The sequence below is a fragment of the Bos grunniens genome, chromosome 8 (assembly GCF_055505025.1).
Source record: "Bos grunniens cultivar Pamir isolate PY7600 chromosome 8, Bosgru_T2T1.0, whole genome shotgun sequence".
Lineage (NCBI taxonomy): Eukaryota > Metazoa > Chordata > Mammalia > Artiodactyla > Bovidae > Bos > Bos grunniens.
This window is the reverse complement of record NC_141172.1, coordinates 39,766,863-39,790,456: the sequence shown is the minus strand read 5'-3', so window position 1 is coordinate 39,790,456 and position 23,594 is coordinate 39,766,863. Positions and strand designations below refer to the sequence as shown.

The following is a 23,594-nucleotide window of genomic DNA, read 5'->3' as shown; positions in this document are numbered from 1 at the left end:
AGCCAGCTCCTTGGAAAACACCCTGATTCTGGGGAAGAATGAGGGCAAAAGGAGAAGGGGGCCGAGGAAGAGATGGTTAGACAGCATCAGCGACTCAAACTCTGAGAGATAGTGGAAGATAGGGGAGCCTGGTGTGCTGCAGTCTATGGGGTCACAAAGAGTAAGACATCACAGTGACTAAACAACAACTAATCAATTAAAAAGTATATGGAAAGGATAACTGGATGGCTTCAGAAAATACCCTAACTATATTATTTTCTTTTTGAATACATAAGCCAGAAAGAAAAACACCAATACAGTATACTAACGCATATATATGGAATTTAGAAAGATGGTAACAATAACTCTGTATACAAGACAGCAAAAGAGACACTGATGTATAGAACAGTCTTTTGGACTCTGTGGGAAAGGGAGAGGGTGGGATGATTTGGGAGAATGGCATTGAAACATGTATAATATCATATATGAAACGAGTCACCAGTCCAGGTTCGATGCATGATACTGGATGCTTGGGCTGGTGCACTGGGACCACCCAGAGGGATGGCACGGGGAGGGAGGAGGGTTCAGGATGGGGAACACGTGTATACCTGTGGCAGATTCATGCTGATATATGGAAAAACCAATACAATATTGTGAAGTTAAAAAATAAAATAAAATATGAAAAAAAAGTATATGGAAAGGATAACTGGATGGCTTCAGAAAATACCCTAACTATATAATTTTCTTTTTGAATAAATCTACTAATTGTCAATACATCATTAATGTACCACCTCCTAAAGTATACAATGCCATGTTATTAGATATGATTCAGATGAGAGTTCTGTGATCAGTTTTTAAAACACCACATTTCTTTCCTAGGGGATTTCTCAGAATCTTTAAAAAACGAACAGAAAATTAGAGTCCTCAAGAGAAGTTCATGTAGTGTTTTTCTGCTTGCGTCATCACAGAACTTTTTTAGAGAACTAACATTTTATGAAACACATCTGATAAATTACCTATTGTGTTTGATAAATCTATAATTTAAAGATTATGAGAATGCTTCCTATCAGTCAAGTCTTATTGCAATAGAAATCCACACAATGAAAATCTTAACATTTTAAAACACTGATCATCTCTAACCAGGGGATAATCTTCAAAGAGTGGTTGATATGAGAAAATTAAAAGTGTTTTCAAAAGATATTTCTTAATTTGGACAAGATATAGTATGATGTCTTTATTTCCACTTTGACTAACATGATGGAGTAAGTGGGGGAAGTGAGATTCAAAAAACAGAGATGGGAAAGAAAAAAATTCATCATTTAAAAAAACTGATTTCTCAGTTACATCAAGAAATTTGAACTGAATGGGACTCTATCTACATGGTATGCAATGTTTCCCAGCTAGTTTCATTACAGTAGACTAAATTATTAGATACCATAAATTGTAAGAATCTATAGCAATGGACAAGACTATGAACCAGCCCAGTAAAAAATATTCTTGGGAAAAGTATTGCCAGGAAATACATAAATGTGTGTTCCTACAGAAGTAATGATAAATAGGAACAAGAGTGAATTAGATTACCTTCTCCCTTGAGTAAAAAGCTATTCTACTCCACACTCAGTACAGGAAAGCAGTTTCAACTGAAATGTTCACTCACTGCCTCCCATTAATTAATCCTGTTATGCTACCAGTAATTGTCCATAGTCACAGAGAAAAAAAGTAAACACGTTAGTATCACCAAATTATAAGGATTACACATTTTTATAAGCGATGACACATATCTGTGAGGGCTACCATCACCTCTTGAGTCAAACCCTGTGCATTATGGCTACTTGGCAAGGCTGCTGGTGACAGGAGCAACGGCGAACCAGGATTTACTAACCATGCACAAGCTGCAGGGCCATGTACTGGATGCATGAAAGTTCATGATAAAGATCAGCATCCCGATCTTCTGGGAGAACAACTAGCAAAAAGCATTTGTTATCACACAGAAGTGGGACTCTCAATATGATCTAAGTCAGGGATCAAACACTAGCTGGCTATTAATTCACTGTGGTGAAAATGAATATGGACTACTCTTCTAACACACATGGAAGTGCATCAAATATAAAGAGTAGAAAGACTCTAAAATGAACTTTAGAGACAAAAACTGTACATAGTTAAATGTCAGCACTGCAAAATTACAGAAAGATTGAAATAGCTTAAGCTGAAAAATTTTCTTGTTATATTTTAAAAATATGTTCATAGTCCTCTAGCTACTAAAATGTTGAGTGTAATTCATGGCAACACAATGTTTCTTTAGTAAAAATGAAAATGATGCTATAGAATCTTTAGTCAGAAGCACCAAAACTGAAATTGTAATGAAAGGTTTTAAGGATGCATCTTCTTTATCCTGACCAAGGGTGCACGTTTGTGACATAATTAGCTGGAGTTGAGGATATAATCTGGGCGCACACAGACTGGATCAAAGCTAATTGGACTTTGTGGCAAATGAACTCGTGACCTAGACCTCATTAGCCATGATCTAACTAACTGAGTTTGAGGGCCACAGAAAATATATGTTGGCACAAGATATTTACTTTGAATTATTTCCGCACTTAATGGGCCCTATAATTTTAAAGAGTCAACTTTTAGAGATGTTGTTTTTCTAAGGTTTTGTGAATGAATGAATCACTATCTCATATTTACGCATATAGAAGACCCTACTATCAGTGGTGAGATAGCTTTAAAAGGTGCAAGGCAATATGCAGAATTCAGAAAAAAATAACTACAGAGCAAAACTGTATGGTAATAACTAATGTTTAGTGAGTGTTTTCATTCAATTTCTCAGAAGCTATACAAAACACTTTGGATAAACTATCTCCATATTCCATAAATGAAGACAGTGAAGCAGGCTGTGTTATCTTTTACAAAATCACTCACTAGCAATCACCCTATTCTACATTGGGCCAATGATAAATGACTGATAGATACCACAGAGTTAATTCTCTCAACACCCATTCTAACTATCCTTTTCCTTTGCTGTCATCTACCATATAGACACAAAAGCTACCAAGCTGCATTCCTAGATTCCTCTGCAGCTAATTACTTTGTTACAGAGTTATGGCCAATGAGATATAAACAAAAATGGAGCTAGGGGTTTCTGGGAAAGCCTGTGTGTGTGTACACACATATTTATATGTACGTATGTACATACACATATATAATGTATCTTCTTTTTCCACCTTCTGTCTTCTTGTCTGGAATACAGCTATGATGGCTGCTACCAAAGCAGATTTACTACCATACCAGCAAATCTTTGCCCTGACATCCCTGAGCTGCTAATGTCAGCAACAGACTGAGAGGAAGTACGGTTGTGGATGTTCCTAAATGCTCATTTCCTGTCATCTTTCGGTAGCTTAGCACTAAGCTGGCTCAGGTGGTCTGAGTTAATCCTAATGGAAGAACAGGCTAGGGGACCTGAACTTTAGAGGCACCCACTCCTCCCTAGATAAGAAGGCCATGTTTTTTCTACTAAATAACCAGTTAATGTTCACTACCCCTGCCCCCTAGAAATATGGAGCACTCTGTGAGGCCAGAGATCTACTGGAGCAATTTCCACGGTATTGTCCAGTCTTACTAGAGGTATCTGCTGTATGCCACCTTGTAAGATCTCTTCAATAAGGCTTATTTTATATTTGCACACATAGTGCTATTACTTGTACAATATGCTAACTCTGGATTTTTTTTGACAAAAATAAAAGCCCTAATTTGTTTAAATCTCTGTCATATTTTTTTGGTTTCTTAGCTAATTGGTTGCAGTAATAAACATAAGGTAAAACGTTATGGAATAGAGAGTGATAATGTAGCCCTCCAGTGGGGTCTGCTAAGGCATTACCTAGGATGTCTTTGAATTAGGAGAACAAACTAGGTAGAAAATAGTACTTCCTTAAACAAAGGTTGGAGAAGGCAATGGCACCCCACTCCAGTACTTTTGCGTGGAAAATCCCGTGGACGGAGGAGCCTGGTAAGCTGCAGTTCATGGGGTTGCTAGATTCAGACACGACTGAGCGACTTCACTTTCACTTTTCACTTTCATGCACTGGAGAAGGAAATGGCAACCCACTCCAGTTCTTGCCTGGAGAATCCCAAGGACAGGAAGCCTGGTTGGCTGCCATCTATGGGGTTGCACAGAGTCGGACACGACTGAAGCGACGCAGCAGCAGCAAACAAAGGTAGAAAATATAATGATTTTACTCTGAGGTTCTGGAAGGAAATATACTACAGACAAGGATGCAGCAACAATACAACTGAGTGACCTCCAGCAGTGTCTAGAAACCCATTTATATTCCTTAATACCATAAAGGACCAAGTGGCAGGCATCCTCATTTTTTTTTTTTTTTTTGGTCTAAATGCCAATAAGAGTTTAGATTTATGGTAGAAATTCCAAAAACAGGCTCCAGAATGTCCTGGCCTTATACAACAAAGAGGTAAAGAATATTCACAGTGTGTCTAATATATATAAAGTGTTATAGATTCACTAGAGTAACAGAAATGTGCTGATCCTTCATTATGTGCCCTTCACCTAAACTGATGTAAATAAAATAACAAAATGACAACAATTCCCATTCAGGAAGAGTTCTTCTTAGTATGATAAATATATATAAGGATTTGTTGCACCATGGTGGAACTAAGAGTCTGGGTGAAAGTGAAAGTGAAGTCGCTCAGTCGTGTCCGACTCTTTGCGACCCCATGGACACCAGGCTCCTCCGTCCATGGGGTTTTTTAGGCAAGAGTACTGGAGTGGGGTGCAATTTCCTTCTCCAGGGAATCTTCCTGACCCAGGGATTGAACCCAGGTCTGCTGCATTGTAGACAGATGCTTTACCATCTGAGCGACCAGGGAAGTCCCTGGTGTACATTGAGTCTGGGTACATTGCTATTTTTACTGTACAGGAGACAAATAAGTTACCTGCAGAGGACAGCCAGGGTTCACAACACAGAGGAGGATGTGACATGTCAGTCTACAAAGATATTGCTATACTGGGTGTAGTGGTTTGGGAACGGAAGAGAGAAGTAGAGAATGATATTCCAGCAGAGGAAACAAACCACGTGTCCAATAATACAGAGGCATGAAAGGGGAAACAAGTACAAAGTTGGTTGTTCCCAGAACAGATGGAAGATGAAGCCAGGGAGATAAGAAGGGGGGGGGGGTAAAACCAAGACAGAGAGACACATTTTACTTTATAGCTAATATAGGTTCTAAAGGCGGTGGTGATGTATGCAGATTCAGTGACCAAAAGCAATAAGAAAAAAGAGACAATGAGTCAAGATCAGTGAAGAACTTTCAGTTTTGTATCATCCATTGTAAACCAGGTCCTGTGCAAGCTGCTTTACATACTCTGCCTTAAATCCTCACAATAATCCAGTAAGAGTAAGTTTATTATCCTCCCACTTTCCAGGAAAGAACAATAAAAGCACAGAATAGTTGAGTACCTTGACCATGATTATAAAACTAATAGTTAAACCAGGATTTTAAGATGTTTAGCTATAATAAGAATAAATGCACTTTCTACGTACTACACACACTTCTGCTGTTAGATTTAGTGCAGTGAAATAACAACAAAAAACACACAAAAATCCTGCCCCTCATGGAGCTTACAGGTTGGTGTCATGGGGGTCTATAAAATCACCCAAGGAAACAGGAGGTGCAGTAAGAATTAAGAAAGCAGAGATTCTCAACCTAAGGCACAGCAGCCTGGGGCAGAAGAGTCAATAAGAGAATCTGAGTTCATTTCAGACCGGGAGATATAACAGATTGCAAACAAAAACCTGTGGTAAATGAAAACAAACGTGGTGACTTATAACAGTTCTTAGTCCCTTTATTTATAACAACATCCTGAATCTCAAAGTGGCTGAAAAACTCTAATGAAAAAAATATACAAACTGACATTATTGTTGATGCAAAGGAGATGGAGTGAGAGTTGGGGAGGAAGGGGAACTTCAGACAGGAAAATAAGATTTATTGAGTATCTGGCACTTTTACATAGAGTAGTTAAGTACCTCATTTAATAAATCCAAAAAAAAAAAAAAACCTCCTCCTAATCTACTAATACAGTAGATTTATATTACTTTACAGAAGACACACAAAAATTCACCTTATTGATAAAAACAAAAAGCATGGATTTTAGAAGGTTATATTATGATACAGAAATCACCAACAAGGGGATATGTTTTTTTCAACCTAGAGAAAACCATTCATGGGTACAACAATTTAAAATTTTAAAATATTTTACTGGGGTAGAAATGTCAAAATACTTTTAAAATATTCTACTGAGGAAAATGAACACATTTTTAACAAACATAAACAAGGCTCAAAACACCAGTTTAAGTTCAATAATTGTACTCTGGTTAAAAAAAAAAAAAAAGTACTATGAAAGCAAGGAAATAACTTGGGATGGGCAGAAGGTGTCAGGAAGTGCATTCCTTTTCTCCGAGAGGGGAATGAGGACGACTCCCCCATATGAACTTACATTGCTCCATTGGTATAGACAGTGTCACTCCCCTCCACGTACTGCACCTGAGCTGGGTAGACATGCTGCACCTGCTGCACGGTCTGCACCTGCTGCACCTGGAAAGCAAATAGGAGGACCCAATGAGAGGTGCCTGTGACAGAGTGCAGGCGCAGTGCCAGGGCTACTGCAAAGGGTTTTCTAGGGTACCGATAAACCCAAGAATGCTTTATAATGAAAACTGTTAGGTTCATGCCAATTTCAGCCTAAGTACGTGCTGGGTCCAAAGGGCCAAATCAAATGTAGCATTTATGCTGAATAAATTCTGTAATGTTCTTGCAAGTATGTATGTATATACACACTTCAAGTGTTTAGAGTGAAAATTCTGAAAGCTCCACACTTATTTTGATGGTTGATGAAATTCTCTTCAACCTGGCTTGTGAATGCTACATTTATTTTTTAGTTAAAAAATTCACAGTGGAAAAGTTCAAATACTTATACGTAGAAAAAAATACTATAATAAACCCCATGTACTCATCATCCAACATAAACAACTGTCACCAGATCTTCCTCTTCAGCCTCTCACAGGATTATTTAAAAACAAGTGTAGAACTTACAGCATTTCATTGGTAATATTTCATTTTTTCTTAAGAGAAAAGAACTACTGTTAACATGAATACAATACTAACATCATAAATAAAACATTAACAGTTCCTTAATATCATATAAAACCCTGATTGTTCAAATGTCTCTGATTATTCCAATGTTTTCTTAAAAGTTGGCTTGCTCAAACCAGATCCAAACAAGGTCTACCCGTTACATTTGGTTGATATTTCCTTTCTTTCTCTTTTAGTCTCTAACAGTTTCCCATCCTTTTTATATTTGACTGTTAGTTATTTGTGACTGAAAAAACTAGATCAGTTATCTACTAGAATTTCTAGAATGCTAAATTTGCCTAATAGCATCCCTGAGATGTCACTTAATAAATTCCTCTATCTTCTGTATTTCCTACAAGTGAATAGTTAGATCAGGAACCCTGATCAGATTCAATTTTGAAAAAGCTGTGTACTATTGAATCATATAAGTTGCCATTGAACAGCTGGTTGTCTCTCATTCTGCAGTATAATTTGATCAAGAGCTTCAGGTGTTGTCAGCTGGTTTCACTGGTTACAATGTTTCCTATCCATGTTTACTTGAGGATATCACTAGTCACTAATCATCATTTTCTGTAGCAATTACTTTAATTAATAAAAGGCTTCAAACTTGTGGTAATCTGATTCTGCTATTCTCTCTTCATTTATGAATAGAATTCTATAAAAGAATTCTTATTAGTATTTGATTACTCTGAATTAAAGTTTGTATAGGAAGAATAGGATAAATGTATGACTTCACTATTTATCACTACTCAGAATAATGATTTTATTCCCTTAGCTCCCTCCCCAAGGTGGCCAGTGTTGTTTTCAGTTTGATCTTGCTTGTATCCCTTAAGATTTTTAGCTTTTGAACATATTATATATATATTTAACCCATCAATCGTTTTTTCCCCTACAACTGTCCCACCTTTGACTACTGGTAGTGCCTTCATGGGGGCTTCCCTGGTGGCTCCGGCAGTAAAGAATCCACAATGCAGGAGACCTGGGTTTGATCCCTGGGTTGGGAAGATCCCCTAGAGGAGGGCATAGCAAACCACTCCAGTATTCTTGCCTGGAGAATCCCCATGGACAGAGAAGCTTCCAGGCTGCAGTCCATGGGGTCGCAAAGATTTGGATGACTGAGCGACTAAGCACAGCACACACAGCAGTGCCTTCATGACCACAGGAATCTTTCTTAATTCTCAGATCTATCCTAGATCTGAAATCAACCATTTTTTAAAAAACCCTGGGTCTTCTGTTTTAGTTGTAATATAAATATGTAAAAACTGCTTGGGAAAGAAATTTACCAACAGGCAAACTGTTTGACACCTTTGTGATTTCTTCTACAGAAATATTCATCATATAAAGAGTTGCTGTACAGTATTATTTTTAAAAATACAGCTTATAAGAACAATAAGAAGGAAAAGCCTTAATGACTACAAAAGTGGAGTAATTAAATATAGAAGAGCATTCTATAGAATATATGGTTGATAATAAAAGAATGTGAAGTGAAGTTGCTCAGTCGTGTTCGACTCTTTGCAACCCCATGTACTGCAGCCTCCCAGGCTCCTCCATCCATGGGATTTTCCAGGCAAGAGTACTGGAGTGGGTTGCCATTTCCTTCTCCAGGGGATCTTCCGGACTCAGGGATTGAACCCGGGTCTCCCGCATTGCAGGCAGATGCTTTACCCTCTAAGCCATCAGGGAAGCCCAATAAAAGAATAAATTAAGATTAATATATACTATATTAGTAAGATCTCTAAGACATATTCTAAGTGAAAATGTTGCTGAAAAATACTTAACAGTGTGTGCTCAGTCACTCAGTTGTGTCCAACTCTTTGCAACCCCATGAACTGTAGCCCACCAGGCTCCTCTCTCCATGGGATTTTCCAGGCAAGAACACTGGAGTGACTTGTCATTTCCTTCTCCAGAGACTTACAATGTAACTTGATTTACATATATATCTGCATATATGGGCACATGTGCATACAAATATGCTTCAATATATAAAGGAAGATAGAAGAATGCACACTAAATTTCTAAAAATGGTTACTTTACTGAGCAACATTAAATGAGATGGGAGAGAAGAAATCACTAACATCCTTTATGAATTCACTTCTGTATTTTATATATCTCAATATATGAAAGGACTTCCACTTCTGGCCACGATGGAGTAAATACTACTGGAAATCCCCCCCCCCCGCCCCCCGGAGACAAGTAGAAAAGTAGAGAAAATGTGTAAAACAGTATTTTCAGTCATTCAACAAAAAGGCATCATGCGATTCTGTTCCTTAACAGAAGGAAAACAAATACAGTGAACCCTATGATGATCTTGGAGACCAGGATGCAGAATATAGAGGAGGAATGGAGAAACAAAGCAGAGCATCGTGACCTCAATGAGGTGAGGAGATACTGAATTTGGGGAAGGCTGAGTCACCTGAAGTTTGAGGACAGTATCAGAAAGCAAGTTAGGTAGAGAAATAGATCCAGAAATGTTTGTAGAGATCCCCTTGATGCCAAATACTAAGCTGCACATGTGCAGGGACAGAGAAATATAAGTTCTGACCATCCATCGTGTCATGACCTTACTGAACAGCTAGGACACTCTGTAGAAACACCAGAGGGAAGAGCCATAGTATTGATAAAAGGACTAAACTACGTCTAGAATAAAACTACTTTGCGTGCGTGCTAACTTGCTTCAGTCGTGTCCAACTCTTTGCAACCCTATCAACCACAGCCTACCCAGCTTCTGTGTCCATGGGATTCTCCAGGGAAGAATACTGGAGTGGGTCACCATGCCCTCCTCCAGGGGATCTTCTCGATCTAGGGATCAAACCTGCATCTCCTATGTCTCAAAAACTACTTTAGGTCCATCCTAACAAATCTAAAAGAAAAGCCTTGATAATATCCACAAGTAACTGCCTATATGGAACTAAATTTAACACTTGTAAAGGAAGATATCAAAAATCCAGACATATAAAACCATAAGAATCACAGTGTCCAGCATTCAAAAAAAAAAAATTATGACATATGAAGAAGCAGGAAAATGTGTTCGCTAATGAGGAAGAAAATCAATCAATAGAAACAAATCTAGAAATGAAAGATAAGAAGTGGCAGAGAGATGTTAAAATAACTATTCTTAAATAGCCTTGAGATTTAAAGGAAAATGCAAATATGGTAAGAAAGAAAGAACACGTAATGAGCTGAGTCAAATTTGTGGAGTTGAAAAATACAGTATCTGAAATGAAAAATTTGCTCAATGGAATAGAGAGATTACATAATGCAGAAGAAAAGACAAGTTAAGATGAAAACCCAGCAATAAAAACTATTTGGAGAACAGAAAAAAAGAAATAATGAAGAACAGAGAAAAGTGGAAAAATATCAAGTAGTCTAAACAATGTAACTATAGTCCCAGAAGAGGAAGAACAGAAAATATATTTGAAGGAAGAGTGGTATAAACTTACAATTTTATTAAAACTATAAACACAGATCTAAGAAGCTTAATATACAAGACAATGTATAGACAAATGAAAACCACAGTAAAGTGCATTATAATTAAAGTGCTAAAGGAGAAAAATTCCTAAGCAGATAGAAAACAGATACATTGTACACAAGGCAACAGGTATTAAAATGACTGAAAACTTCCCAGTCAAAAAATACAAGCCTAAGATAATCAAATAGCATGTATTTAATGCAGGGAGAGAAAAACTTCAATCAAGAATCCCATAACCAGTGAAATATTCTTCAAAAATAAAGAGAAAATCCTTTCTTAGACAAAAACTAAGATCATTCATTCTGCTCTACCAGACCTCCAGTGAAGGGAACTGGAGGGAACAAAAGAGAGTTTTGGACTAAAGAAAAACAATTTCAGATGGAAAATGGGACTTACACAAGAAATGAGGAGCATTAGATGGTAAATTTGTAGGTAAGGTAATTTTGATTATTTTCTCATCTTTTAATTTCTATAAAAGATAACTGCCTGTGCAGAGTAAAAATAACAATATGCATATAACAGGGTTTATCACATATGCAGAAATAAAATGTAAGTATGACAAAAATAGCACAAAAGAAATTATACTCAGTTTAAATCTTGATTGTCATAATGGGTAAAAATGTAAACTCTAACTATATACTCTCCACCAGAACACACTTTAAATATACAAAGACAGGTTAAAAATAAAAGGATATAAAAAGACAGCCTTCAGCAAACACCAATCACAAGAAAGAGTAGCTATGTTAACATCAGTCAGAGTAGACTTCAAGACAACCAATACTACCAAAGAAAAGGATGGAAATTTAATCAAAATATTACCAAGAATAAATAACACATCCTATATGTCTTTGCATCTAACAACAGTTTCAAAATAACATGAAGCAAAAACTGAAAGAATCGAATGTTAGCTAGTTTCCTTTGTGGAGGCCAATACGGAATGGTTGCAAATTCAGTTAATTTGGAAATAGGAGAACTCATTTTAGGTCTTTATGCTGACACTTGCTGTTTATATATTGGGGGAGTCAATTCATTTTTTTAACTAATAATTTCTTTGTGTGTAAAGAAAAACTATATCTACTCTGTCAAAAAGAATTTTTGTGAGAATCCAAAGCTACTAAATACAAACACAAAGCATGTCATAAGGCATATATGATAATTATAATACATTTTGAATAATGAGAGACATTATTAAATACTTTGAAATAAGAATCTTGTCTTCTACTTCTGTGTAATTTTCATCTTTATATTCCACTTGGTTTCAGCCATAAATATGTACAATAAATGTTCATCAAGAATTCCTTTAAATCATGAAATTCTATAATTAAAGTAGAAATGAAACTCAAAGTGTCATGAGTCTTAGAAAAGAATTCTGAGTAGATGCTGGCTAACTCATCTAAGACATCAATACATAAATATGGCTCTTGATTACACTGAGACGTAACTGTACAGTGTAAAAATAGGGCATAATTCTTTGCATTATCTACTAAGTTAAAGAACTGATGAAGTAAATAGAAGACCTATTTACTTAATAGAAAATAGAAAAACACTAAAAATAATGAATTATAGCATATATTGGAGGTAACACAATTTTCCTTATTATCCAGACTAATCATTACAAACTAGGCTGAAGAGGCCTTGAAACAAATTAGTGATGAGAAATGGAATTGCCTACAGTTTGATAAGGTATTTTTTCAAGGTATAATGACAGTGAAGGAAGTAAAAGAGGAGTAAAAAGGCAGAAAAAGAAAGGAGAAAGGAAAAATAACTACCTTAGGTCTGTACGTCTCATTTCACCAATGAAAAATTAAGGTCCTTTTAATTTTTAGTTGAGGGTTATTTGACTGTCTTTCCTTTGTGGGGGAGGGGAAAGTGGAGCTCTATCATATAGTTAAAGGTCACTGGAGAGGTGCAGAAATGCTCGCTTCATATCTCAAAATTATTCAGATCTAGGAAGAGAGACATATCTACAAAATACCTCTATCGAGACTTATAAATCCAGTCACAGGATGGAAATGCACATGCAGAGCATTTTGTATATTTTGATACATTTCCCAAAACCCAACACCTTTATACAATATATATTGCATAATAATTAAATAACACTCTGTACCTAGCAAAGGAAATGCTCAGTGAATATTTGCACAGTTTATAATATCTTCTAAATGTGGATATATATTCATTTCTTAAAAAAACACCAAGAAATGCTCATGATTCCAAAGTGAACTGATGTGATTACTTTTAATGCCCTTTAATGTGTCATTAAAGACCAAAGGTAAAATTTTAAAAGGAAGTTGCATGCTATTTTCTTTTTCCAAAAGTAATTAACTGTGATCTCAAATTTGTTCAAATATTATTTTATACCATCTTTTTGTTAAACATTAATTTCTGTTCAAATATTTACTAAATTGCTATCTTTTGTAAGTTCATTTTCTATTTTGTTTGCCAATCGCAGTGCAGGAACTGTTCAGGTTAGCAATGCTGAAAGAAAGGAAAACGAGCATCCTGTAAGCATGTTATTACTATTCCCAGTAACAGTATTTTCCATCCGTCTCTGTGAAATCTATAAAGTGTCACATTTTACCGCCTACCCTACCCAAGTCCTCAGGGGAAAGGCAGATAATTAAAAAAAACCCTACAGGAAATTAATTTTCTCTTAATTTTATTGTATTTCCAAGATAAATTCTCAGAAGTGTTTCCAAAGAGGATGAACAAATAATTTTCACCACTTGAATTTTAATAAACAACAAATTGGTAAAAATACTGAAAAGAGATGGAATTAATAGAAATAAACCAACAATTTCTACAATTAATTGTTTATTTAATAAAAATGACCTTGGGTTAATTTTTAAAAGGCTACATAATACATACCAGAATGGTGGTGGGAATGAAGTGAAACCATAACATTCTGCACAAGAAATTCATCCATTTTTTGTCAACTGAAGGGAAAAAAAATCCCCCAAATATAAATATATGTAACAATGTACATACATTTATACACTAGATGAATTAAGCAACTTAATACTCTTACTAACACACACTTAAATGGAAGCACCTCATGACTATTCAAATGTAGTGTGACAAATGACTTTCCTTATTTTACTGCATTTTTATAATTCTTACTGTTTACAAAAAGAAGTGAATACCAAAACAAACTACATACTACGGGAAAATGTGCTGGTTCAACAGAATCAATTAGTATATTTTGAGGACAAATTTATACAATATGTTGTTTTGGATGTGCTACAAGAAAAATAAAATGAATCACACTTCAAAACAGTAATCCTTTTCAACAGTAAATGAAATCATTTATAATTGTCAAGCTTATTAGACAGTAAAGAATAATACTAGTCTCTAAAAATGTCTTTATCATGTCAAGATATTCATTGCCTTTCTTGTATAAAAGCACTCCTTACACATGTGGCTGGCACCAAACGTCTAACTTTAGTACTGAGAACTGTCAAAAACTGCATTAAGATGACTTTAATAAACCCACTAGAGATATGAAAGAGCTCTCAGAAGATTAAAAACAGGGGATATTAGAACAGCTAGGTTAGAGACTGCTATGTGACTGACCAAAAGTGAGGCAGAAAGAAAAAGATCAACACTGGAACAGGTATTAACAAAAGGGCAGAGGGGAAGTAAGACATACAGAGTAGCAGCAGAGAGTTAATTAGAAAAGCCACTTTGTGAGAAAACAGAAAGAACTAAATCAATAATTCTGGATGAGGTAAACTGTAGGGAATTGAAGGGAATGTGGAAACATAGTCAAAAAGTTCAATGACTACAGCATTAGGACTGTAATCAAAAAGATGCCTCAAAAAGATGCAACAACAACAATTTCTTTAGAAGCATGGTTATGGGAACAGAAATCAAAAACCTAAAACCATTGTTTTCAGTCTTGGTTAAAATTAAAAAGTAATCATATATTACAGAGGTGTTTAATCAATCTTGCCAAGAAAGAATCCCACAAATATTATGAATGTTCAAAGTTCATCTGCAGGTACCGGATGGTTATACATTTTGATCACAAGATCATGGTGAACAAAAAGCATGGTTAAGTGACAGGACAGGTTAAAAAATTACTACTTAAATATTCTCCTTATGTTTGCTAAGAACAAGCAGTTTCCCTAGATCTTTACTGTTAATTTCCAAAGTTCTTCCTGGGATATTCAATGATAACTATAAAATTCCTGTTTTATCTTCTAAGACTGGTAGCCCCCCACTTCAAAGAATGTGATGAACATGAACTGTTGGAAAATAGGATATTGTTTATTTAAATGACAGAGTTCATTTTATGCAGAAAATGGAATCTGTTCATTTACACTGTAAAATTTAAATAGGATACTCACTCTTCCTGTGTTAATTGAATCTCACTTAAAAACTATGTAGCACTTTTTTTTTCCTGAAACATTCAGATTTTTGGATATACTTTTCTTATAGCAGACTCTATGTAAATAAAAGATGCTTCTAGCACATTCAGATCCAACAAACATCACGAAGCCTGCTTTATCAACAGGACTAGAGGTAAACAAATGTATAGGAACTATTTACTAAAATTATATGATTGTTACAGGCAAATTAAACTTATTATGAAAATTATTATTATACTTGGACTTCAAATAGAGTCATATGAAAGCTAATAATACAGTGTTAAGGTCCTGGCTTACTTTCTTATACTTCTGACCACATGAAAATGAGAGAATCAATAGGGAGTGAATTATTTCAATAAATCACCCCAACTGCCTACCATCTATCTACCCCCAAAATACCTAGTTAGCTTCAAAGAATAGAATTTATCTGGTAAAGGTGAAGCAAGTTCCCGAAGACGAGAGTAGAAGTGTTTCTGGGAGCAGGGATGTGGCTAAGAGAAGATTCAGCTTATAAGGATTTCTCAATAACAAATTTGATAGATATTTCATAAAATATATAAACCTACTTTTGTGATTCAAAAAGAACAAAGTAACAACTACTTCCTACAAGTGAGGAACATTTTCTGTCATGATTACAACAGTAAACATTATTTTCCTTGGGGCCCAGCAGGACAGACCAATAAGATCCTACTAAACTAAGTAATAATTTCTAGGGGAAGAAATTTAGTAAATAACACTCTGGTGACCTGATGGGGCAAATGAGCTCAGTATACCAATCTCACTGCCATATTAGAAGACTTTGGAATGGGAGACTACTTCAGTCTTTCTAGTAAAAAGTCAATCTACTATAGAATCTATAGAAACTTAGAATATCAATAAATGTAAGCAGCACATCAGAAAATCTAACTGCACAAAATACATTTCACAACTCGAGACTCACCATTAGAATATGTATTTTGAATGTATTCTATGGTGAGACTGCATAGGTTCAAACTCATATGTGCATCGAGTGTCTATGGTAATAAAGTATATTTACAAGATAGGACAGATGTTGATTCCCTTTGGGAGGAGTACACGAAATTAACAGAATAAATTATTAAACTTAAGTGTTGGCAGACAAAGCACTGTAACATAAAAGAGCAGAATTCCTTAGTTATATATGATTGTTAAACTAGCACTGAAACTATTAATAGTGACATGCAATATTATTTCATTTGTTCCTCACAAATATTCTAAGATGAATTAAAGGTGATAGGCATTTTTGCCCCCATTTTATAAATGCTGATATAAGTACAACATATAGTGACAACCGAAAGATATGGTCTGACAGGTAACAGTGATTTGATTATGAATCCAATCTTAGAATTCTTTCTAAAATACCAGTGTTTCTGCAAATATGGGATTAATAATACTAGTGATACAAGGGTAAGATAGTAAATGACTATAAAACATATGCTAAGAATTTATTCCATTTTCAATGATCTTTGATGCATCCTGATATGTCAAGGAAAAGGCCTCATTATTTCGTTTCAGTTGCTCATCATGTCTGACTCGTTGCAACTTGATGGACTAAAGCATGCCAGGCATCCCTGTCCATCACCAACTCCCGGAGTTTACTCAAACTCATGTCCATTGAGTTCGTGATGCCATTTAACCATCTCATCCTCTGTCGTTCCCTTCTCCTGCCTCCTTCATCTTGCCCAGCATCAGGGTCATTTCATATAAGTCAGTTCTTCGCATCAAGTGGCCAAAGCATTGGAGCTTCAGCTTCAACATCAGTCCTTCCAATGAATATTTAGGACTGATCTCCTTTAGAATGGACTGGTTGGATCTCCTTGCAGTCCAAGGGACTCTCAAGAGTCTTCTCCAACACCACAGTTCAAAAGCATCACTTCTTCAGTGCTCAGCTTTCTTTATAGTCCAACTCTCACATCCATACGTGACGACTGGGAAAACCACAGCCTTGACTAGACAGACCTTTGTTGGCAAGTTAATGTCCCTGTTTTTTAATATGCTGTCTAGGTTGGTCATAACTTTTCTTCCAAAGAGCAAGTGTCTTTTAATTTCACTGCAGTCACCATTTGCAGTGATTTTGGAGCCCACCAAAATAAAGTCTACTATTATTTCCCCATCTATTTGCCATAAAGTGATAGGTTCAGATGACATTGTCATAGTTTTCTGATTGTTGAGTTTTAAGCCAAATTTTTTACTCTCCTCTTCCACTTTCATCAAGAGGCCCTTTAGTTCTTCTTTGCTTTGTGACATAAGGTTGGTGTCATCTGCATATATGAAGTTATTGATATTTCTCCCAGCAATCTTGATTCCAGCTTGGGCTTCATCCAGTCCGGCATTTCTCATGATGTACTCTGCATGTAAGTTAAATAAGCAGGGTGACAGCATACAGCCTTGATGTACTCCTTTTCCTATTTGGAATGAGTCTGTTGTTCCATGTCAAGTTCTAACTGTTGCTTCCTGACCTGCATACAGATTTCTTAGGAGGCAGGTCAGGTGGTATGGTATTCCCATCTCTTTAGGAATTTTCCACAGTCTGTTGTGATCCACACTGTCAAAGGCTTTGCCATAGTCAATAAGGCAGAAATAGATGCTTTTCTGGAATTCTCGCACTTTTTTGATGATCCACTGAATGTTGGCAATTTGATTTCTCGTTCTTCTGCCTTTTCTAAAACCAGCTTCAACATCTGGAAGTTCAAGGTTCACGTACGGTTGAAGCCTGGCTTGGAGAATTTTGAGCATTACTTTTCTAGCATGTGAGATGAATGCAATTGTGCGGTAGTTTGAACATTCTTTGGCATTGCCTCACTTTGGGATTGGAATGAAAACTGACCTTTTCCTCTCCTGTGGCCACTACTGCGTTTTCCTAACTTGCTGGCATTTTGAGTGTAGCACTTTCACAGCATCATCTTTTATGACTTGAAATTGTTCAACTGGAATTCCATCAGCTCCACTAGCTTTGTTCATAGTGATGCTTCCTAAGGCCCACTTGACTTCACATTCCAGGATGTCTGGCTCTAGGTGAGTGATCACACCATTGTGATTATCTGGGTCATGAAGGTATTTTTTGTATAGTTCTTCAGTGTATTCTTGCCACCTCTTCTTAATATCTTCTGCTTCTGTTAGGTCCATACCATTTCTGTCCTTTATTGTGCCCATATTTGCATGAAATGTTCCCTTGGTATCTCTAATTTTCTTGAAGAGATCTCTAGTCTTTCCCATTCTGTTGTTTTCCTCTATTTCTTTGCACTGATCACTGAGGAAGGCTTTCTTAACTGTGCTTGTTATTCTTTGGAACTCTGCATTCAAACGGGTATATCTTTCCTTTTCTCCTTTGCTTTTCACTTCCTTTCTTTTCACAGCTATTTGTAAGGCCTCCTCAGACAGCCATTTACCTTTTTTGCATAACTTTTTCTTGCAGATGGTCTTGATCACTGCCTCCTGTACAATGTCACGATTCTCTGTCCATAGTTAATCAGGCACTGTCTATCACATCTAGTCCCCTGAATCTATTTGTCACTTCCACTGTATAATCATAAGAGATTTCATTTAGGTCATACCTGAATGGCCTAGAGGTTTTCCCTACTTTCTTCAATTTAAGTCTGAATCTGGCAATAAATAAGGAGTTCATGATCTGAGCTACTGTCAGGTCCCGGTCTTGTTTTTGCTGACTGTATAGAGCTTCTCCATCTTTGGCTGCAAAGAATATAACCAATCTGATTTCTGTGTTGACCATCTGGTGATGTCCATGTGTAGAGTGTTCTCTTGTATTGTTGGAACAGGGTTTTTGCTATGACCAGTGTGTTCTCTTGGCAAAACTCTACTAGCCTTTGCCCTGCTTCATTCTATACTCCAAGGCCAAATTTGCCTGTTACTCCAGGTGTTTCTTGACTTCCTACTTTTACATTCCAGGCCCTCTGATGAAAAGGACATATTTTTTGGGTGTTAGTTCTATAAGGTCGTGTAGGTCTTTATAGAACCATTCAACTTCAGCTTCCTCAGCATTACTGGTGGGGCACAGACTTGGATTACTATGATATTGAATGGTTTGCCTTGGAAATGAACAGAGATCACTGTCATTTTTGAGATTGCATCCAAGTACTGCATTTCAGACTCTTGTTTACTATGATGGCTACTCCATTTCTTCTAAGGGATTCTTGTCCATATTAGTAGATATAATGGTCATCTGAGTTAAATTCACCCATTCCAGTCTTACCACCTCTGATTCTGGAAATTATGCTCCAGTGTTGGATGTTGTCAAGCAAAAGCATTTAGCCAAATCATAAAGTATTTCATTTTATGTAGCACAGATGGTAAAGAATCTGCCTGCAATGCAGGAGACCTAGGTTCAATCCCTGGGTTGGAAAGATCCCCTGGAGAAGGAAATGGCTACCCACTCCAGTATTCTTGCCTGGAGAATCCCATGGACAGAGGACCCTGGTGGTCCATGGGGTCAAAAGCGTAGGACACAACCGAGTGACTAACACACACACACACACACAGCTTTATGTTTCTCTTCCATTTATGTCAAGGGACATATTTTTTTTTCACTTTAGGTAGAAACATAATGTTCTCTTTATTAAATTAATGTTAGTAATTTTATAGAAAACTAGTATATAAAAATATAGTGGATTCTGCAAAAAATAAAAATCCATTAATCAGTTTGCAAAAAATGAAACTTGAAAATATTCTACTACATATCAAACACAATAAATCATACTCTTAATAATGACCACCAAAAGGCTTTCCAATTTAGAGAACTTTACATTTCATACAGAATTCAATCAATTAGTTGCTTCATTGTATCAACTTATTACTTACATAAATTCCTAAATGAGTACAATAGCCATAATACTACCATAGCAAGAGTCAAGTTAGTTTTGAAGGAAATTTGGTGTATCACTTACTTTTTAGCAATATTTCATTTATTTTAATACTATTACAATAGAAGTTATACATAAATACGGCTGCATAAGACTCAAACAAAAAGAATAATCAGAGTAAAATGTGACTGTTTGTGTTTAAGTCACTCAGTCATGTCTGACTCTTTCCGATTCTATGGACTGCAGCCCACCAGGCTCCTCCCACTTCATGCTCATACTCCCAGCTATTCCTGTTCCTGGACATAATGACTAACCAACTGTAAGACAAAATGCATTTCTCCAACAGTTCAGTTCCGTTCAGTCGCTCAGTTGTGTCTGACTCTGCGACCCCATGGACTGCAGCATGCCAGGCTTCTGTGTCCATCACCAACCCCTGGAGCTTACTCAAACTCAGTCCATCAAGTCAGTGATGCCATCCAACCATCTAATCCTCTGTCGTCCCCTTCTCCTCCTGTCTTCAATCTTTTCCAGCATCAGGGTCTTTTGCAATGAGTCAACTATTTGCACCAAGTGGCCAAATTATTAGAACTACAGCTTCGGCATCAGTCCTTTCAACGAATATTCAGGGCTGATTTCACTTAGGATTGACTGATTTGATCTCCTTGCAATCCAAGGGACTCTCAAGAGTTTTCTCCAAAACCACAGTTCAAAAGCATCAATTCTTTGGCGCTCAGCCTTCTTTATGGTACTACTCCACATTCATACGTGACTACTGGAAAACCCATAGCTTTGACTAGATAGACCTACCTTTGTTGGCAAATTAATGTCTCAGCTTATTAATATGCTGTCTAGGTCAGTCATAGCTTTTCTTCCAAGGAGCAAGCGTCTTTAATTTCATGGCAAGCATCTTTTAATTTTGTGATTTAGGAGGCCAAGAAAATAAAATCTGTACCTGTTTCCATTGTTTCCCCATCTATTTGCCATGAAGTGATAGGATCAGATGACATTATCTTAGTTTTCTGAATGTTGAGTTTTAAGCCAGTTTTTCACTCTCCTTTTTCACTTTCATCAAGAGGCTCTTCAGTTCCTCTTCGTTTTCTGACATAAGGGTGGTGTCATCTGCATATCTGAGGTTATTGATATTTCTCCTGGCAATCTTGATTGCAGATTGTGCTTCATCCTGCCCAGCATTTCACATGTGTACTCTGCACGTAAGTTAAATAAGCAGGGTGACAGTATACAGCCTTGATGTACTCCTTTTCCAATTTCAAATCAGTCTGCTGTTTCATGTACAGTTCTAACTGTTGCTTCTTGACCTGCGTACAGATTTCTCAGGAGGCAGGTCAGGTGGTCTGGTATTCCCATCTCTTTAAGAGTTTTCCAGTTTGTGATCCACACAGTCAATAGCTGTGGCATAGCCAATAAAGCAGAAGTAGATGTTTTTCTGGAACTTTCTTGATTTTTCTATGATCCAACGGATGTTGGCAATTTGATTTCTGGTTCCTTGTATATTTTTGAGATTAGTTGTTTGTCGGTTGCTTCATTTGCTATTATTTTCTCCCATTCTGAAAGCTGTCTTTTCACCTTGCTAATAGTTTCCTTTGATGTGCAGAAGCTTTTAAGTTTAATTAGGTCCCATTTGTTTATTTTTGCTTTTATTTCCAATATTCTGGGAGGTGGGTCATAGAGGATCCTGCTGTGATGTATGTTGGAGAGTGTTTTGCCTATGTTCTCCTCTAGGAGTTTTATAGTTTCTGGTCTTACGTTGAGATCTTTAATCCATTTTGAGTTTATTTTTGTATATGGTGTTAGAAAGTGTTCTAGTTTCATTCTTTTACAAGTGGTTGACCAGATTTCCCAGCACCACTTGTTAAAGAGATTGTCTTTAATCCATTGTATATTCTTGCCTCCTTTGTCAAAGATAAGGTGTCCATATGTGCGTGGATTTATCTCTGGGCTTTCTATTTTGTTCCATTGATCTATATTTCTGTCTTTGTGCCAGTACCATACTGTCTTGATAACTGTGGCTTTGTAGTAGAGCCTGAAGTCAGGTAGGTTGATTCCTCCAGTTCCATTTTTCTTTCTCAAGATCGCTTTGGCTATTCGAGGTTTTTTGTATTTCCATACAAATTGTGAAATTATTTGTTCTAGCTCTGTGAAGAATACTGTTGGTAGCTTGATAGGGATTGCATTGAATCTATAAATTGCTTTGGGTAGTATACTCATTTTCACTATATTGATTCTTCCAATCCATGAACATGGTATATTTCTCCATCTATTAGTGTCCTCTTTGATTTCTTTCACCAGTGTTTTATAGTTTTCTATATATAGGTCTTTAGTTTCTTTAGGTAGATATATTCCTAAGTATTTTATTCTTTTCGTTGCAATGGTGAATGGAATTGTTTCCTTAATTTCTCTTTCTGTTTTCTCATTATTAGTGTATAGGAATGCCAGGGATTTCTGTGTGTTGATTTTATATCCTGCAACTTTACTATAATCATTGATTAGTTCTAGTAATTTTCTGGTGGAGTCTTCAGGGTTTTCTATGTAGAGGATCATGTCATCTGCAAATAGTGAGAGTTTTACTTCTTCTTTTCCAATTTGGATTCCTTTTATTTCTTTTTCTGCTCTGATTGCTGTGGCCAAAACATCCAAAACTATGTTGAATAGTAATGGTGAAAGTGGGCACCCTTGTCTTGTTCCTGACTTTAGAGGAAATGCTTTCAATTTTTCACCATTGAGAATAATGTTTGCTGTGGGTTTGTCATATATAGCTTTTATTATGTTGAGGTATGTTCCTTCTATTCCTGCTTTCTGGAGAGTTTTTATCATAAATGGGTGTTGAATTTTGTCAAAGGCTTTCTCTGCATCTATTGAGATAATCATATGGTTTTTGTTTTTCAATTTGTTAACGTGGTGTATTACATTGACTGATTTGCGGATATTGAAGAATCCTTGCATCCCTGGGATAAAGCCCACTTGGTCATGGTGTGTGATCTTTTTAATGTGTTGTTGGATTCTGATTGCTAGAATTTTGTTTAGGATTTTTGCATCTATATTCATCAGTGATATTGGCCTGTAGTTTTCTTTTTTTGTGGGATCTTTGTCAGGTTTTGGTATTAGGGTGATGGTGGCCTCATAGAATGAGTTTGGAAGTTTACCTTCCTCTGCAATTTTCTGGAAGAGTTTGAGCAGGATAGGTGTTAGCTCTTCTCTAAATTTTTGGTAGAATTCAGCTGTGAAGCCGTCTGGACCTGGGCTTTTGTTTGCTGGAAGATTTTTGATTACAGTTTCAATTTCCGTGTTTGTGATGGGTCTGTTAAGGTTTTCTATTTCTTCCTGGTCGAGTTTTGGAAAGTTGTACTTTTCTAAGAATTTGTCCATTTCTTCCTCGTTGTCCATTTTATTGGCATATAATTGTTGATAATAGTCTCTTATGATCCTTTGTATTTCTGTGTTGTCTGTTGTGATCTCTCCATTTTCATTTCTAATTTTATTGATTTGATTTTTCTCCCTTTGTTTCTTGATGAGTCTGGCTAATGGTTTATCAATTTTATTTATCCTTTCAAAGAACCAGCTTTTGGCTTTGTTGATTTTTGCTATGGTCTCTTTTGTTTCTTTTGCATTTATTTCTGCTTTAATTTTTAAGATTTCTTTCCTTCTACTAACCCTGGGGTTCTTCATGTCTTCCTTTTCTAGTTGCTTTAGGTGTAGAGTTAGGTTATTTATTTGACTTTTTTCTTGTTTCTTGAGGTGTGCCTGTATTGCTATGAACTTTCCCCTTAGGACTGCTTT

At 36.3% G+C, this 23,594-nt stretch overlaps 1 protein-coding gene across 11 annotated transcripts in view; it reads right to left on the bottom strand.

The window, feature by feature from the left end:
* The window catches only part of RFX3 (regulatory factor X3), a 594,837-nt gene that overhangs the window by 125,111 nt on the left and 446,132 nt on the right, over nt 1-23,594 (bottom strand). For all 11 annotated transcript variants that reach the window (XM_086415305.1, XM_086415304.1, XM_086415310.1 and 8 more), the window contains one exon: nt 6,491-6,588. In XM_086415305.1, coding sequence (XP_086271431.1) covers nt 6,491-6,588 — 98 coding nt within the window. The remainder of the gene's footprint in view (nt 1-6,490; nt 6,589-23,594) is intronic.